Source organism: Pogoniulus pusillus, chromosome Z (assembly GCF_015220805.1).
Source record: "Pogoniulus pusillus isolate bPogPus1 chromosome Z, bPogPus1.pri, whole genome shotgun sequence".
In the NCBI taxonomy this organism is placed as follows: domain Eukaryota; kingdom Metazoa; phylum Chordata; class Aves; order Piciformes; family Lybiidae; genus Pogoniulus; species Pogoniulus pusillus.
In genome coordinates, this window is record NC_087309.1 from 89215526 (window position 1) to 89232824 (window position 17299).

Sequence of the window (17299 nt, forward strand, 5' to 3'; positions counted from 1 at the left end):
TGGGGACTGGAGGGGACCTCTGAAGACCATTTAGTCCAATTCCCCTGCTAAGGCACCCACAGCAGGTTGCCCAGGATCACAATGGCCAGCAGGGTTTGGAATATCTCCAGAGGAGACTCCACAGCCTCTGTGGGCAGACTGCTTCATGCCTCCAGCACCCTCACACCAGAGAAGCTACTCCTCATGTTCAGATGGGATTTTATCAGTTCTAGCTTGTGCTTGTTGGCCTTTGAGATGCTCCGTGTCCTCTGTATTACATTCATAGCCCTCTGCTGGACTCTGTCCAGTAGTTTCCTCTGTTAAACCAGGAAGCAAAGAACTGGACAGTTACTCCAGATTTGACCTCACTAGAGCAGAGTAGAGTGGCAGGAGAACCTGCCTTTATGTTGGCCAAACTCTTCTTTATGAACCCCAGCAGACCACTGCCTTTCTTGGCAACGAGGGCACATTGCTGGCTCATGAACATTTCATCCACCAGGACTCCCAGGTCTATCTCCACAAAGCTGCCTTCCAGCAGGACAACCTCTAAGTCTAAAAGCTTCCTTGCACATTCCTTGAGAACATAAGAAAAAAAAATCCATTTGACAGGAAACCTTTACTAACTGGTTGAAGACCTCACGTCTAAAGACAACCAAAGAAGTTGCCTCAAATCCAGTGTATTTTTATGTCCTGTTTCACCTCCTCACCCTAAAAAGCTGCTTCAGTTGAATGTGAATCCCCAATGCAGGAGACAAGCCAGCAGCACCTTCCAGGCCCCCTCCCAACTTATGCCATCCCCTTCACCCACCTGTGAGATATGGGACTGTGTCTTCTCGCTCTCACCATCCCCCTCTGTCTTATCTGTCAGCAGCCCCTGGACCTGGTACTCCAGGACGTAGCTGTCAATGAAGCGCTCCAGCTCCTCGATCTCCTGCGAGCGGCTGCTTCCCGCCTCCGAGGAGGCCGATGCCACTGACGAGTTCTCCATCTCTTCAGGAGAGACACTGAGAACAGGGGCCTGAGAAAGCAAAGTGAAAGAAAGGGAACAAGTTATTCCACAGGAAGTCTCAAAAGGTTAAAAACACTGAGAAGAAAATGCTGGGGAGGAAAGGCTGAGAGACCTGCATCTGCTGAGTCTGAAGAGTAGCAGGGAATATTCTCAATGCTCAGCAAGAATTGAAGGGAAAGGGGCAAGAGGATGGGGTCAGACTCTTGTCGGTGGTGTCCACTGATAGGACAAGGAGCAATGGGCACAAACTGGAACCCAGGAGGCTCCAGCTGAACAGAAGGAAAAACTTTGCTGTGGAGGGTTCTGGAAAACTGAGGCAGGTTGCCTCCAGAGGTTGTGGAGTGTCCTTCTCTGGAGAGATTCCAAACCCATCTGTCCATTGTGATCCTGAGCAAGTTGCTATGAATGCCTTCGCTTTAGCAGGGAGGTCTGACTGGATGATTTTTTTAGGTCCCTTCCAATCCCCATCATGCTGGGACTCTGTGACACAGGGTGAGAAAGAAGCTGATAACTGAAAAGCTTCTCTACGGCAGTGGAGGAAAATGATGCTGAGTCAACAGTGAGACCGTAAATGGGTCAGCAAGGAGGTTTGCACGTGGAGGTGACACAGACATCACACCAAAATCTATTTTTAATACCTCTCTTCCTGCAGGAAAGCAGTTCTACAGAGATACAGGAGCTTTATGATGTTCTCCTCCTTCCTACTTCTCCATGGCTGAGTGCCAATCACACCTCAGAGTAAAGAAACCATCAGTTCCCATATCTGGACTGATGAGTTAAGCTTCACACAGTGTTTGAGGCAAAACTCAACACTCTTCCCTGTGGTTGGAATGGAGCAGACACACGAGCTCCCCACGACATTGCTGGACACAGCAGCTTCATCCCTCATCCCTTCCTTCATCAGGAACTGGGATTTAGTCCGTTTTGAGACAAAATTGCCAAGCAAATTCAGAGTGAGTCACATGCCATCCGGAAAGGAAGGAAGGAAAAAAAACCTGCTCCCAGCTTGTGTAATTTCCAGCTCCTGAACTACTTCTCATCTGTCACTTCTCAATGATTGTGCCTTTGCTTGGAAACTGTGGAGAATGAGCAGTTCTGGCCTAAGGATTTCAGCTGCTCAAGAAATTACTCCCTAATGTCCCTGGACTGTCAAAAAGGCTCATTTGTGTATGAGTATCACACATTAACTTCTGAATAAAAATCATGTGGCACATTAAAAAAAGAACAAAAGGGGGAGAACAGTCAAGAAAAAAGAGAAGAGTCCCAGAGAGCATGAAGACCTGTAGAAGGGCATCTTATCATCTGTTAGCTCATTACTGCCAACTACCAAAGGGAAAGTACAGTTATTAAATAGAATCACAGAACCACAAAATGGTTTGGATTGGAAGGGACCTCCAAAGGTCATCCAGTCCAATCCCTCTGGCAGTCAGCAGGGACTGAGCAGGTTGCTCAGAGCCCTAAACAACCTCACCTGGAATGCTGCCAGGGACAGGATATCTACCACCTCTCTGGAAAACCTAGGATGGGTTCTCATCACCTTCAGGGTCAAATATTTCTGCCTTCTCTCCACTCTGAATCTCCCTCTTCTAGTTTCAAACCATACCCCTTGTCCTATCACAACATGCCCTGAGAAAAAGCCTGTCTCAGTTTTCTTAGAGGCCCCTTGAAGCACTCTGAAAGGCCACCAGAAGGTCTCCCTAGAGCCTTCTCTTCTGCAGGCTGAACAAGCCCAACTCTCTCAGTCTGGCCTCACAGTAGAGCCCTTCCAGCCCTGCCAGCATTGCTGTGGCCTCCTCTGGCCCTGCTCCAACAGGTCCCTGTGTGTGCTGTGCTGAGGACTTAAGAGCTGTCCCCTGCACTGCAAGGGGGGAGTCTCAGCAGAGTGTTGCAGAGGGGCAGAATCCCCTCCCTGCCTCTGCTGCCTACACTGCTGGGGATCAGCCAAGGACACAGCTGGCTCTGGGCTGGCAGCACTCAGTGCTGCCTCATGCCCAGCTTTGCACCCACCAGCACCCCCAAGGCCTTCTCCACAAGGCTGCTGTCCAGCTCTGCATCCCCCAGCACTGCCCTGCGGATGCTCCCACCTTGAACATACATAATAAAGCATAAAGCAGAGCAAGAGATAACATATGACTCCACTTTTGGGGTGCTCACCACCACATCCAACCAGCATTTTACTAACTAGCAACTGGAGTGAGAGTGGACGGAATGGGAATGGGTTTGTCACAAGTCACCAGGGCCAGCACACCATGTATCTGAGGTATTTATGGATCTCTAGTAGATAACTCAAAACCCAACCATACTGTAGTATCTTCACATCTAAATGAAGGAAACCAGAATGACAGAGGAATAAAACTCTGGCGTCTAAGGGTGATGAGGTAGTACATACACCTGATACAGGAATATCACTGTACAGGATGAGCCCTGCAGCAGATGTCCAGGCATAGGCAGCAAGTTGGTTGACACCTAATCCTCATAATGAGATAAAAGAATAACAAGTCACAGTCTATAATCTTCTTTGTATGCTTACTCTGCACCAAATCAGCATGAATCACGTAATGACAGAGAGACTGGCTGCCCAGCAGCGACAGCCCAGCGTGCCGGCTGTGCGGCAGTCACACGCGCCACCACCACCCAACCCACGCCAGCAAGAAGAGGCTCACCAAGCCACGGTACACAGAATCGCAACATTGTTCAGGTTGGAAGACACCTTTAAGACTGTCAAGTCCAACTCTTAACCCAGCACTGCCAGGTCATCACTAAATCATGTCCCTAAGCACCACAGCTACAGGATTTTGAAACTGCTCCAGGGATGAGGACTCCACAACTGCCCTGAGCAGCCTCTTTCAGGGCTTGTCAACCTTTTGTGGAAGAAATTGTTCCTGCATGTCCTGATCTTCTCCTGGTGGAACTTAAGGCCATTTCCTGTCATCTCAGTTGTTATTTCAGAGAAGAGACCAACCCCCATCTGGCTCAAATTTCCTTTCAGGGATTTGTAGAGAGCAATGAGGTCTCCCCTCAGCCTTCTTTTCTACAGGCTGAATGATCCCAGGTCACTCAGCTGCTCCTCACAAGACTTGTGCTCTAGACCCTTCACCAGCTTCATTGCCCTTCTCTGGACCTGTTCCAGCCACTCAGTGTCCTTGCAGTGAGGGGTCCAAAACTGAGGATGTGAGGTGTGGCCTCATCTGTGTAGAATGCAGGGTGTCCATCACTGCCCCCATCCTGCTGGCCACACCATTTCTGATACATCTTGTCTTTGTGGCATCTCCTGCCTCCCCTTGGTGTTGACTACCATCTGCTTTTCTGAATTTGACCTTTGAATTCCCCTTCTGACCTCACTCCCTTCCTACAGTACAGCTCTGGGTTAGGATCACATGTGCCTGATCACTGTGGCATCAGTGTCATCCAAACTTGATTCTGACTCTGCTTTGGGCAAGTTAGAGAGACCAGAGACCTCCTGAAGTATTCTCCAACCTGATGGTTTTATGAGTCCACGAGACACATTCAGGCACTTCATTGCTTAAGAAAGCCTCTTCTGCTCTTAGAGATTCTTTCTGACCACTTTCACCCATTTTAGATTCACCTCTCCCAATAATCATGCAACTGTCTTCTCCAGTGCCACCAGTGTGCCCACAGACGATCCAAAGCTCAGGTGAAGGTTGTTTGGGTCATTGTCCTGTAGCAGCTTTTTCTAGGCAGGACTTTTTCAACTCCTACCCACCAGCCTCTGGGCTTTATCTAATACTATGAAGCATGAGATACAGGTAGAAAACAAGAGCTTGAAGGACCAAACCCAAGCTAATGACAGGCTTAGAGAGATCCATATGCTGGGTCCTGCAAGTTCGTGCCTCGTTCAAGAGGGACAGATTTTGGGAAACAAATGGTGGTCCTTCCTCTTTGGCAGAAGGCAAATTAGGAAGAGAAGCACCCACTTGGATACAGATCAATTCAAGCCCACCCAAAAAGATTAACTGCTCACACTAATGGTAAACCTCCTCTGCCTTTCCAAAATTAACTTGCTCCACCAGGAAGGTTTGGATGGCCTCCTGCTCTCCATGGTGCTACGTCTCAAGAAACCCCTATGCCTAGAGCAGGTTTCCCATCCCATTTTGCCTTCAAAACATGTAGAAACAAGGAGTTTGCAAAGCAAAAAACAAACCCACCTTTGAGCACCAAAGTGGTCACTGTCCTGACATCATTTGTCTTTCCACAGCATCTTCTCGAAAGCTTTTCAGGGAGTGGTGATGCCTTGGATCTGTGCTGGCAGAGTGTCTAACCACCAAGGACTCCTAAGCCTCAGATATGTTCCATAGTAATTAATAGACATCAAACTCTTTTTTTTTTTAACTTTATTTTTACTGTTTGCCCTTCCTCTCCCTACTTATTCAAAGCAAAAAGTCTTGAGGGGTCAAAAATTAGCTTCTAAATCTTTCCTACAAAGCCTATGTTGTGATCTTTGCATCAACCATAAAACAAGGAGGCAGCAGCAGAAAAAAAAAGTCAACAAATGAGCAAACTGCTTATCATAACTCATTAATTATCAGCATTTCTGGGACATGTAATTATTATTAACAGCTGTGATCTAAACAGAGTTCCTGCTCTAGCAAACCACACAGTTTATGGTGATGACACAGTTTCACCCCAAATCAAATAACAAGAAGAACTTTCTTCCTCTCCAAGGTGCTCCAAGCTTGCTAAGCTTGTGAAATCCACTGATCAATGTGACAGGCGGAGAGAAGTGTTGGAGAAGGAACCCATGTGGGGCAACATGGGTGGCAGACAACAGCACAGGGCACTTTGCAACAAAAATGATGTAAGAAAAGAAGAGCCCATGATGAGAAGACAGACATGCTGGGACAGCAACGAATTACCACCAGCTCACAGCAGTTCGGGTGATAGGACCCCACGACGACCTCCTCCTCTGAGGAAGATCCCTCAGCCATCCTCTCCCCAGCACAGTAAGAGAAAGCTTCTCCAGCAACTGGGTGCAGCAGCCCAGCAGTGCTGAAGCAGCACCACAGGTCTGTCTCACATAGCTCTACCCTAGGGATGGGATCTACACCTCTGCCCCTGCCATCCCCAGGGAGAAGGGGCTCCAGCTCCATACAAACATCATTCCATTAAGTGAGGAGTGAGGGCTTTTGGTCCAATCCATGATGACATGGCAACCTTGTCAGCAACACTGCTGCCCATGAAGAGACCTTCCTAAACAACTCTTGCTCCAGCTCAGAAAGACAAATCAATAACTTACACTACTATTAAGCCAACAACTGCACATCTTCTCATCTCTACTCAAAGTCCAACCTGGTCAGGCATCAGCAAAGGAAACAGAATAAAGAGATTGCCTTTTGCCATCTATTTTACTTCCACTGGATGATGCCTGAAGTCTGAAATGCTTTCCTCACAAGTTCTTTGAAGGTCATGGCCTTCAACAGTAAAAGAATCAAGAGTACCACAAGGTTACAAGCACCCCAAGACTGAAAGCTGTAAGTGGATTTACCTGACAACTACACTGCCAGGAGTTCACACTCAGGACTGACATCTAGGTTAAGGTGATTGGGAAAGATCGCTAAGAGCTAGGGCTGCAAAGCTGCTGAAAGGCCTGGAGCATCTTTGTGAGGGGAAAGGCTGAGAGCCCTGGGGCTGCTGAGCCTGGAGAGGAGCAACCCCAGAGAGGATCTGATCAATCCAGCAAGGGATAAAGGGTGGGGGGCAAGAAGAAGGGGACAGACTCTTGTCAGTGGTGCCCAGTGACAGGACAAGGGGCAATGGGCACAAACTGGAATCTAGGAGGTTCAACCTGAACATGAGGAGAAACATATTAGCTGTGAGGGTGCTGGGACCCTGGAGCAGGCTGCCCAGACAGGTTGTAGAGTCTCATTGTCTGGAGAGATTCTAAACCCACCTTGACATTGTGATGCTGGGCAATCTACTATGGGTGACCCTTTTTTAGCAGGAGGTTTGGGCAAGATGATCTCCAAAGGTCCCTTCCAACATCTACCATGCTGTGATTCTGTGGAGTCTGAAACATAGACTGCAGGCAGAACTGCTTAATGTAGGATTCTCCAGATTTAGACACTTGCATTAAAATTCAATTATCAAAAGGTCTGGTGGCCACCAAATCCCAGTAAAGGAGAAGAGCCCAGCCCATCTTCTGGTTTAGACCTGGCTTTAAATTACTCTCTTAAAACACCCCAGCTGGAAAACTGTGTCTTACTTATCCTCCAGTTAAATGCTGAAAATATTCTTCTGTTCCCATGTTCCTCTGCAACTCCAGCACTGGGCATGAGGAATGTAGAACAGCCTCTCTCTTCAGATGATTTATCCTCCAGAAATGCCACTGCAGACCAGCTGCTGGAGGGACAGGCTGTGATGGGCTCCAGAGCTACCCTGACAGATCACTGAGAGCTTTCCTCTTGCCATGTGGGATTTATAAACCCAGGTTTTTCTAGGAACAAGAGATGCTTCCTATAAAAGGCAGCCGTGGTGCAAATTCTTCACATACCAACAGTCACCTCCTCCAAGAGTACTCTGTGGTAGGACATCCAGCATCCTTCTCATATTTACTCTCTCTGAAAAGTTTACAATAAATAAATCCTAAATACTGCTGTGATCCCACAGGCCCCTTCTGCTCTGAGACACCTGGGACATAAACCAAGAAGTACTCCAGCAGCCCACAGATTTGTTTCTCTGTGCCTGTGTGGGATGGTGATGAAATCAAACTGAAGAGACCCTCAGTGAGGCTCCAGCCAAGACCCCTGACAGCAGACACCATATCCTGCTCCAGCAGCAAACAACATCAATTTTCACATCTTTTGTCTAGCCTCTGCTCTCTGCTCCCTACGGCGAATACCTGTTGGGCATTCCTTATCAGCAAGACTCAGTGCTTCTCTAAGGCTGGGCAGAGAAAAGCAGCACACTGTCAAATGCCCCATCGCCACCTCCCTCGTTATGCCTGCACACTGTCTTCTCCAGGTCACCCTTTCCAAAGCAGCTGCTGAAGAAAACAACACTCATGGAGAAGAAGCTTCCTTCAGGAATGCACTGACTGCACTTTGTAGCTGGTGTACAACAACTCTCCTACTTCTTATCTGCTTCTTATCAGCCCCTTCAAGTCAGACGAAACCCCCTGCACACTTTGACTCTGCTAATACCCACGCACCAGCTAACACTTTGGCAGCAGTAGAGGCAGAAGGACCTTTGACCATCGGCATTTGGGGTTTGAGTTCCTGCCTATCAGCACAGCCACAGAGCAGCTGGCTCGCTTCCCAGCATCTCCTTTTAAGAAGCTCCTTCAGAAGCAGTATTTTCTCTCTTTGCCTGATCCAGCACATTTCCAAGAACAAGTAATTAGTAAAGTATCTTTCTAAAGCAGTGAGAACATCTTGGTAAATGAAATGAGCAGTTATTGCTGGTGGATCCAGCAAATCACAGGAACAGTTACTATGGAAAAGGAGAGCAACCAAGATGAACCATAACTCCCCACATCCAGGTGCTGCTGCATTTCCAGGAGCACAGATCATGGAATCATATGATCATTTAGGTTGAAAGAGACTTTTAAGATAATCAAGTCCAACCATTAACCCAGCACTGCTAAATCCAGCACTAAACCATGTCCCTCAGCATCACGTCTACATGGCTAGGATAGGCTTTCCCACTGCCCTGGGCAGCCTGGGCCAGGCCTTGCTAACCCTGTCAGGAATTACATTGTTCCTCATGCTCAATCTAAATCTCTGGTGCAACTTGAGGCCATCTCCTCCTGTCCTGTCACTTACTACTCGGGAGAAGAGACTAACCCCCACCTGCCTTCATCTCCTTTCAGGTGGTTGCAGAGAGCCAGAAGGTGTCTCCTCAGCTTCCTCATCTCCAGGCTGAACAATCTCACATCTTTCAGCCACTCCTCACAACCCCTGAGCTCTGGACCCTTCACCAGCTTCACTGCCCTTCTCTGGACACACTTGGGTACCTCAACATCCTCAGAGTGAGGGGCCCAAAACTGAGCCCGGGATTCAAGTGAATGTGCTAAGTACAGGGGGACAATCACTCCCCTAGTTCTGCTGGCCACTTGTTACTTGAGAGAAGAGGTTGACTCCACCTAGCATGTCTGGTTTGGATTTGCTGTCCAAAACTGTGATCTCCCAAGGTGTCAAACCACAAAGCACAGCAAATTATCGCATCCTGGATCTGATCATCCTCTCATTAAAATGTGAACACCTTTGACAACCTCACTGAGTGACTGCTGCTGGAGCTAGCTCTGGCCTTCTCAGATACTGACATGGCTGGCTGAGCATTTTACATATTTCATCACTCCTCCAGACTCAGATCTGGTTTCTAGTACCTGGTGATGCAGAAAAGCCCAAGTGACAGGAGAGGAGCCCAAGAGCTGCCACATTGCAAAGCCATTCATGAGCTTGGCATGCAACGGAGCAGGGAAACGTCACAGTGCATCAAAACAAAGTCAATGAAATAAACACAGAAATAAATGGGGGGGGGAAGGAGAGAGACGGGAGACAAACAAGTGCAAACAGCCACAGAATATGACCCAAAACAGCCACCCTGACATGGTGATCTTGCAATGAAGAGGAATAGCTTGAATGCCAGAAGTCCCTTGCTCTCAGCCAGACAATAATGTAGTTTGTAGGCTGCTCCACTTCAATAAGCACTTTTCTGTCTTTATTTTTTTTCCCAGTGGCTGGGAGGTGGAGCTGTCCTTTTGCTTTTGAAATCAACCCAAAGCTTCCTCACCTTCACAAAGTCCTTTTGATGTGTCAACCTGTGTGTGAGACCGCAGTGGTTTCCTTCCAGGTGGGCTTCCTTGCCTGGGGAGAGGATGTTACCTTTGGCTTGTGATGATGTTGCTGATTAGGAACTATAGGGTTAAAAATCCTCTAGGGACTAGAGGAGCCTAGAGGTGGACACAGGAAAGTGCAGAACTGTTATTCAACCCCATAATTCTGCTATCTCTGTACAAACTGGTGGTGAGACCAGCACTTATAGAATCATAGAATCAACCAGGTTGGAAGAGATCTCCAAGATCATCCAGTCCAACCTAGCACCCAGCCCTATGCAGTCAACCCTGGCTCCCTTCTGCTTTCTCCTGCCTGCTATGTCTGGCAGGAGGCACTCACCAGGGTAAACACGTAAGGAGCAGGCCTGTTTGGGCCCTCCAGAGGCTTGATTTGGGCCTATGGGTGGCAGAGGTGCAGGGCGGGGGAGGATTGGAGCACTGGGGGTTGTAGATGAGCTTTGGGTTGGGAGAACATCCAAGGGGGTTGCTATATACCCTGTATGTGCTCTGTAATTTTGTCCTGTATCTTTCCTTTCAAACACAACTCTGCAATTCTCTCCAATTAATTTGAAAGAGTTTCCTTCTGTCAGCTCTTTAAAAAACCGTGACAGATGGATAAAGTCAAGAAAGAAAAGAAAAGGAAAACCAGCACATAACCAAGAAAACCACTGAACTTCAGGGGGTGAATGGGGGTGGGCTTATGGGGCATCTGATGGACAAGTACTGGAGAGCATCCAGTGGAGGCTACGAAGATGCTGTTGAGGGTCCTGGAGCATCTCTGTGAGTAGCAAAGGCTGAGAGCCCTGGGGCTGTTGAGTCTGGAGAAGAGCAGCCCCAGAGGGGATCTGATCAATCTTCAGCAAGAGATAAAGAGTGCAGGCTAGAGGATGTAGGCAGACTCTTGTCAGTGGTGCCCAGCGACAGGACAAGGGGCAATGGGCACAAACTGGAACCCAGGAGGAGAAAATTCTTTGATGTGAGGGTGCTGGAGTCCTGGAGCCAGCTACCCAGAGAGGCTGCGGAGTCTCCTTCTCTGGAGACATTCCAAATCCAGCCAGACTTTGTGATCCTGGGCAAACTGCTGTGGGTGCCCCCTGCTTCAGCAGCAGGGTTGGAGTGGATGTTGTCCAAAAGCTTATTCCAAACCCCACCATGCTAAGATTCTGTGATTTGCAAAAGATGGAACCTCCTCCATTTCTGTTTGTACCTGCTGCCACTTGTCCTCTCACTGGGTACCACTGCCAAAAGTCTGACCTCAGGCTCTTGACCCCCTCATCCTTTACTTTCCCTCCCAACATCATGAAGATGCTCCAGCCCCCTCAGCATCTTTGTACCCCTTCACAGGACTCTCCCCAGTAGTTCCCTGTCTCTCTTGAACTGGGGAGCCCAGAAATGGACACAGTACTCCAGATGCAGCCTCACTAGGGAAGAGTAGAGGAGAAGAATCTCCCTCAACCTCACTCTTCCAATGCACCCCAGGACACCATTGTCCCTTTTGGGCAAAAAGACATGCTGTAGGCTCATGGTGAACTTGCTGTTCACCAGCACTCACAGGCCCTTCTCCAAAGAGAGCACACCAGTCCCTAACAGACTTGGTGCAGGAGGTTGTTCCTCCCCAGGTGAAGGACTCTACACTTGGTTGAACTTCAAGAGACCCCTCTTTCCCAGCTCTCAGCCTGTCCAGGTCTCACTGTATGGCAGCACAGCCTGAGGGGGTGTCAGCCACTGTTCCCAGTTCCATATCGTCGGCAAACCTGCTGAGGGTCCACTCTGTCCCTTCACTCAGGTCATTTAAGTAGATGTTGAGCAAGACTGAGCTCAGTCCTGACTCCTAAGAAACACTGCAAGCTACAGACCTCCAACTAGACCCTGCACTACTGATCACAATCCTCTGAGCTCTGTCCCTTGGCCAGGTCTCAAAGAGAAAACATCAGAAAGTCACCCTTTTCTTTCCAGGCACTCAGGCAAGATAATAGGCACTTGGGTTGTGAAAAGGCCTGTAAGCCCAAAAGACACATCCAGCCCTAGACTGAGATGTCAACCTGCTGAAGTAATCCATCCCATGGGTCAGTGACAGTGGGGAGGGACAGAGCAGGGGCAGCATAACCTAGTCAGCAGCAGGGCAGGGTCAGGGGGTGGTTAATCCCTATTAAATCATGCACATAGTTTGCTGGCAAAGAGCATTTTTGCACCCACACACCAATTTTTAGCAGCATTCAGAGGACACACCTTGGCCACCAGCCAAAACATTGTTCATGCAACCATGGATGGATGTTGGGCATTTTATTCTAGGAGGAGCCAGCTGGTTCTCTCCTCACAGAACAGTTTTGAGTTGGGAGGGATGTTTAAAGATTATCCAGTCCAACCTCACTGCATGCAGCAGGGACATGTACAGCTAGAGCAGGTTGCTCACAGCCCCAAAAAACCTCACCTGAAATGCTGCCAGAGACAAGACATCTACCACTTCTCTGGGCAACCTGGGACAGGGTCACCACTCTCAGGGTCACACATTTCTGCCTTTTCTCTGAATCTCCCTCTTCTAGTTTCAAACCATCACCCCTTGTCCTATCACAACAGGCCCTGAGAAGTCTCTACCCAGCTTTCTTCTAGGCCACCAGAAGGTCTCCCTGGAGCCTTCTCTTCTGCAGGCTGAACAAGACCAACTCTCTCAGCCTGGTCTCCCAGCAGAGACCTTCCAGCCCTGACAGCATTGCTGTGGCTTCCTGTGCTGTGCCTGCGCTGAGGACTCCAGAGCTGATCCCAGCACTGCAGGGAGGGGTCTTTTGCTGGGTTCAGCCCAGGACACAGCTGGCTCTGGGCTGGCAGTGCTTGGTGCTGGCTCATGTCCAGCTCTGCACCCTTCAGTACCCTCAAATCCTTCTCCGCAGGGCTGCTCTTCAGCCTTGCATCCCCCATTTTGTGCAGGTAGCCAGAGTTGTTCTGACTCAAGTGTAGGACAAGGTACCTGGCCTTGTTGAACCTCATGAGGTTCTCTCTCTCATGTCATATGCTTCTCTTCATCACAGTTCTTCTGCTCAGCAAGGCTGGAGTCAGGAGAGACTTAGGTGCCCTCCACATTCAAGGCCTTTGTAGATGAAACAGGAATAAGGAAGGAGGATGTTTTTGCAGTATCAGACACCTTCTGCAATCAGCAACCATTCCTGGATTCCAGCTACCCCAGCCAAAGGCAACAACCTCTCCAGGCCTTGGATCTGGCAACACGTGGTGGAATGTGTCCAGGGAAGAGCCACAAGGATGATCAGGGGGCCGAAGCACCTCTCCTGTGAGGACAGGCTGAGAGAGTCGGGGTTGTTCAGTTTGGAGGACAACTCCAAGAAGACCTTATTGTGGCCTTCTGGTATCTGAAGAGGGCTACAAGATATCTGAAGAAGAACATTTTAGGGTGTCAAGTAATGACAGGACTGGAGGGAATAGATCCAAACTGGAGGAGGGGAGATTCAGATTAGACGTCAGGAAGAAGTTCTTCACCATGAGGGTGATGAGACACTGGAACAGGTTGTCCAGGGAGATGGTGGAAGCCCTGTCCCTGTAAGTTTTTATGGCCAGGCTGAATGTGGATCTGACCTCTAGTGTGAGGTGTCTCTGTCCAGGGAGGGGCAGGGGGATTAGAACTGGATGATCCTTGAGGTCCCTTCCCACTCTGACAATTCTGTAACTTTTAGATCCAGGTTACAGAAGCAAAAGAGGAAGAGATTCCAAGGAGAGACAACTCTCTACAACCCAAGGTTGGCTTGCTCATAGGCGTCCTCCCTTTTATTCTGCCCTACTGGAACTCATCCAGCAAACCTCTGACATTTTGCAGAAGAAAGGGAAAATAAACTCCTTACCCTGTTGTGGTCTACCTTTTTCTTCTCTGAGCTAGTTAAACTCATCTGAAAGGCTCCATGTTTAGACATTTTCTGAATCTTTAATCACTTCCTGAGCTAAAAACACTCACACTCCAAGCCCCACTCAGCAACACCCACAAAGCCCCCAAAATCTCCAAAACTTGCCTCTGGATCTTGTATGTCACCCACTCCTCCACCACTCTGAAATGTTCAAGGTATAAAATAAGCATCAAAAATGCCTTTTTACATCACAGCCAACCCATGGAGCATCAATCATGGACCTTATCAGTCCCCAGGCAGCAGCCAGAACACTACCACTGATGAGATCTTCTAAATATGCCAATGAAGAAGAGGAGGAATTGGGGAAATTGGCAATGCTGTACACACAGAGGGAAAATAATTCTAATAACTGTCAAGGAATGACAGTTGAGATTACACGGACAGCTGTCCCTGACTCTGTCCTTCCCTGGACTTCTTCCAGATCTGCCCCTGTAAGAGCTGCAGCCACTTGTAAAGACAGAGGAAAAGCCACAGGCATTATCTCCCATGTTCTACCTACTTGTTGAGTCTTCTACCTGGGAAAGAAAAACACAGCCCAAACAGGTCATCCAACCCAGAGCTGAGCTGGTCACCAGAGCTCTCCCTTCACCTAAGGATAGACACAGTGTCCTCCTTAGCTCCTGCTCCAGGACATGTGGACTGGATGTGGTCCAGGCAATGAGTTTCCACCCAGCAGAGTGATTCCATTTTGGAGAAGTGATTCTGACTCCAACGAGAAGGATCATCTGAGTAAAACCTGGCTCCCTGAGACTCTTGTGGGTAAAAGACATCATCTGAGACATCTCTCACAGCTTGGGAAGATGTCCCTGCAGATCCTAAAGCTGATTTTCAGCCTACAAGGATCTCTTGCATGTTCTCCAACAGTTTTCACAGCAATTAGAAGAGCAAATGCAACACCCATCTGGACCCAGGGTTGGCACTGGGTTCCCAAGAGCTGCCCCAAGAAGGCAGCACAGACACCCACAATGTCCACTGAGAGACACTGGCACATGCCACAGATAGGCTCCAGCTCACCCTGGAACCACCATACCTTCATCCTGGCCAAAGCTACAGAAGCAAGTGATGCCCAGCCGTGGACAGGTAGGCATCAAACCCTTCCCAAGCTTCTCTTTGCCCAGGCAGCACAGATCAACTCCGCTCTCAAATCCACCCCCAGCTTTTAGCTCCCTCCAGCAGGTCAGGAGACAGCTTGAACCCATTCACCAGGACAATCAGTCCCATAAAGCAAACCACCTCCCCAGACAGGAATTTTTGAGAGTTACTGGCTGGTCACCAGCCTCCTTTTTGCATTTTTTCACAATCACTCCCAGACTATGGCTCTGCTTGCTGGATGCTCTGAAGCAGCAACAGAGACACATATCTCCCCAGAAGCCCTCCCTGGGCAGCTCCACTCCCATTTTGGTACTTCTCCTCTCCCTAAATCCCAACAAGTGAGGAGTTATGAGGAGCTAGGGATGCAGATGGGAAAAAAAGCAGCCTGCCAAATGCCAGGCGGTAAAGCAAGTATTTGTGCAGCTACATTTGTGGCCCAGGGGACCACGGGTTTTGATTAATAAGAGGTAAATGAAGCAGCTCAACTTAGCAAAGTCCCAGCAGGCAGGAGGAGGACAGGGAAGTTTTCATTAAAACAAAACAAAAAAGAGACAGGTACTTCCAGATTGTGCCAGCTGACCTGTTTTGAGATGAATAAGGCACTGAGTGAGCTTTGAAAGCATCTATTTACTTCCACAAGCAGCAGCAACAGTCTAGACAACCAGGTAAATCAAGACACCTGATGTTCAGCCTTGGGACCCACCAACTCTGTGTCCTAATGTGCCCTGCTGATAGTCTCCTTGTGCCTTCCACAAATCCCAGGTCTTGGATGCCCTGATGAGCCCCAGTATTGTTGCCAGCATACTGGGGACAAGAATTGCACCTTCACCTCAAAATGTCCTTGGGCTTCTCCAAGTGATCCTTCCAAAGAGACCCAAATGCACCAAGTGTGACTGGGATGTACTACTGACTCCTCCACCATGCCTCACTTCTTTCTCTCGTAAAACCCAACAAGCCCCACTAGAACTTCTACTGAATGGCTTGATTCCCCTTGTAGCTTGAGGAGGAAAGAGATCTCACAGCTCAAAGGTGCTACTGCAGGAATGCTATCAGAGATCTAGGGAGTATTTTCTCTGCAAACACAGCCTGGCCAAGGATAGAAAGAGAAATGCTTCATTTTGGTTAAGTCTGCCTCCTGACCCAAAAGGAAATTAGTTTCTACAGAGGTGAATGATGATTAGAGGCCCTAGGACCAACCACATACATCAAAGACGCCTTTCTGGAGAGCTGTGTCCACCCCCTGACCTTGCTTGCAGTTGAAAACCCATCATCCATGCCCATCAATGAACCCCACAAAGTGACTGGGGCACCTGCAGGCACGAGAGCAACCCAGAAACACACCCACAAATGAGTTTTACATCACTTTTGTTCTTTTCTTCAAGGGTCTCTCACATTCATCATGAAGGTCTTCTCCACCAAACATGGCTGCAGGGATCAAAGGAGCTCATGCCAGGCCACATCATCATCTAAGAAAGTTCTCTCCTGTACCTCCCTGCATTAGCCAACCTCTGCTTACACCCAAGGGATTAGCAGCCCCAAAGTAAACCATAATGAAAATATGGGGGCAGGACTGCAGCTGCAGCAAAGGGGAGCAGCATCAGCAGTTTCAGCAGAAACATCACAGCAGGGAGCTGTGAGGCCAGGCCAAGAGCTGTTCAGCCACCTTATTATAGCCTTTGAGTACTTAAATGGGGCTTAGGAGATAGACGAAGACAGAGTTGTGAGCAGGGTCTGTTGTGACAGGACAAGGAGTGATGGCTGGCAACTAGAAGAGGTGAGGCTTAGATTAGGAAGAAACTGTTTACACTGAAGGTTGGAGATGAGATGGCCCATCCCTGGAAACATTCCAGGCCAGGCTGGACAGGGCATTAAGCAAGCTAACTAACTGAAAAATGTCCCTGCTGACAGCAAGGTGGTTGGACTAGATGACCTTTAAAGGTCCCTTCCAACCCAAACCAATCTAAGATTCTACAGTTCTACATCCAGATGGTATCTCACATAAAAAGGGTCTTGCAGGTGGAACCTTGGGGTGCCCATACACTGCAGGTCAGATGAGGGCATCTGAGGGATCTTTATGACCCACCAATTGAGCAGCTGAGCTTAACATGTGACTGGAAAAGACATTCCTGAATAAATTACATAGTGTGAAAGATCAAGAAAACAAGCTCCACATCTAGCCCTGAGTTACTGCAAGTACCTGGAGACTTCAGAGGAAGATGTAACTAACGCAAACACAACCACAAAACTCTGGAGCTTGAGGCAGGCTTTCCTTACTCCTGATACAGCTTTCTTCAAGGATTCTCCCTCCTGAGCCAACCTTGAGGAACACAGGAGGTTTCACCTCAACATGAGGGTGACAGAGCACTGGAATGGGCTGCCTAGAGAGGTCATGGATTCTCCTTCTCTGGACACTTTCAAAGCCAATCCAGATGTGTTCCTGTGTGGCCTGACCTAGGTGACCCTGCTTTGGCAGGGAGGTTGGACCCAACGATCTTTGGAGGTTCCCTTGCAACCCCTATC

At 48.7% G+C, this 17299-nt stretch overlaps 1 protein-coding gene across 4 annotated transcripts in view; it reads right to left on the reverse strand.

The window, feature by feature from the left end:
- The window catches only part of CTIF (cap binding complex dependent translation initiation factor), a 210071-nt gene that overhangs the window by 173680 nt on the left and 19092 nt on the right, over nucleotides 1-17299 (reverse strand). For all 4 annotated transcript variants that reach the window (XM_064176803.1, XM_064176801.1, XM_064176804.1 and 1 more), the window contains exon 2: nucleotides 788-997. In XM_064176803.1, the coding sequence (XP_064032873.1) occupies nucleotides 788-967 (180 nt within the window). In that variant the 5' untranslated portion in view covers nucleotides 968-997. The remainder of the gene's footprint in view (nucleotides 1-787; nucleotides 998-17299) is intronic.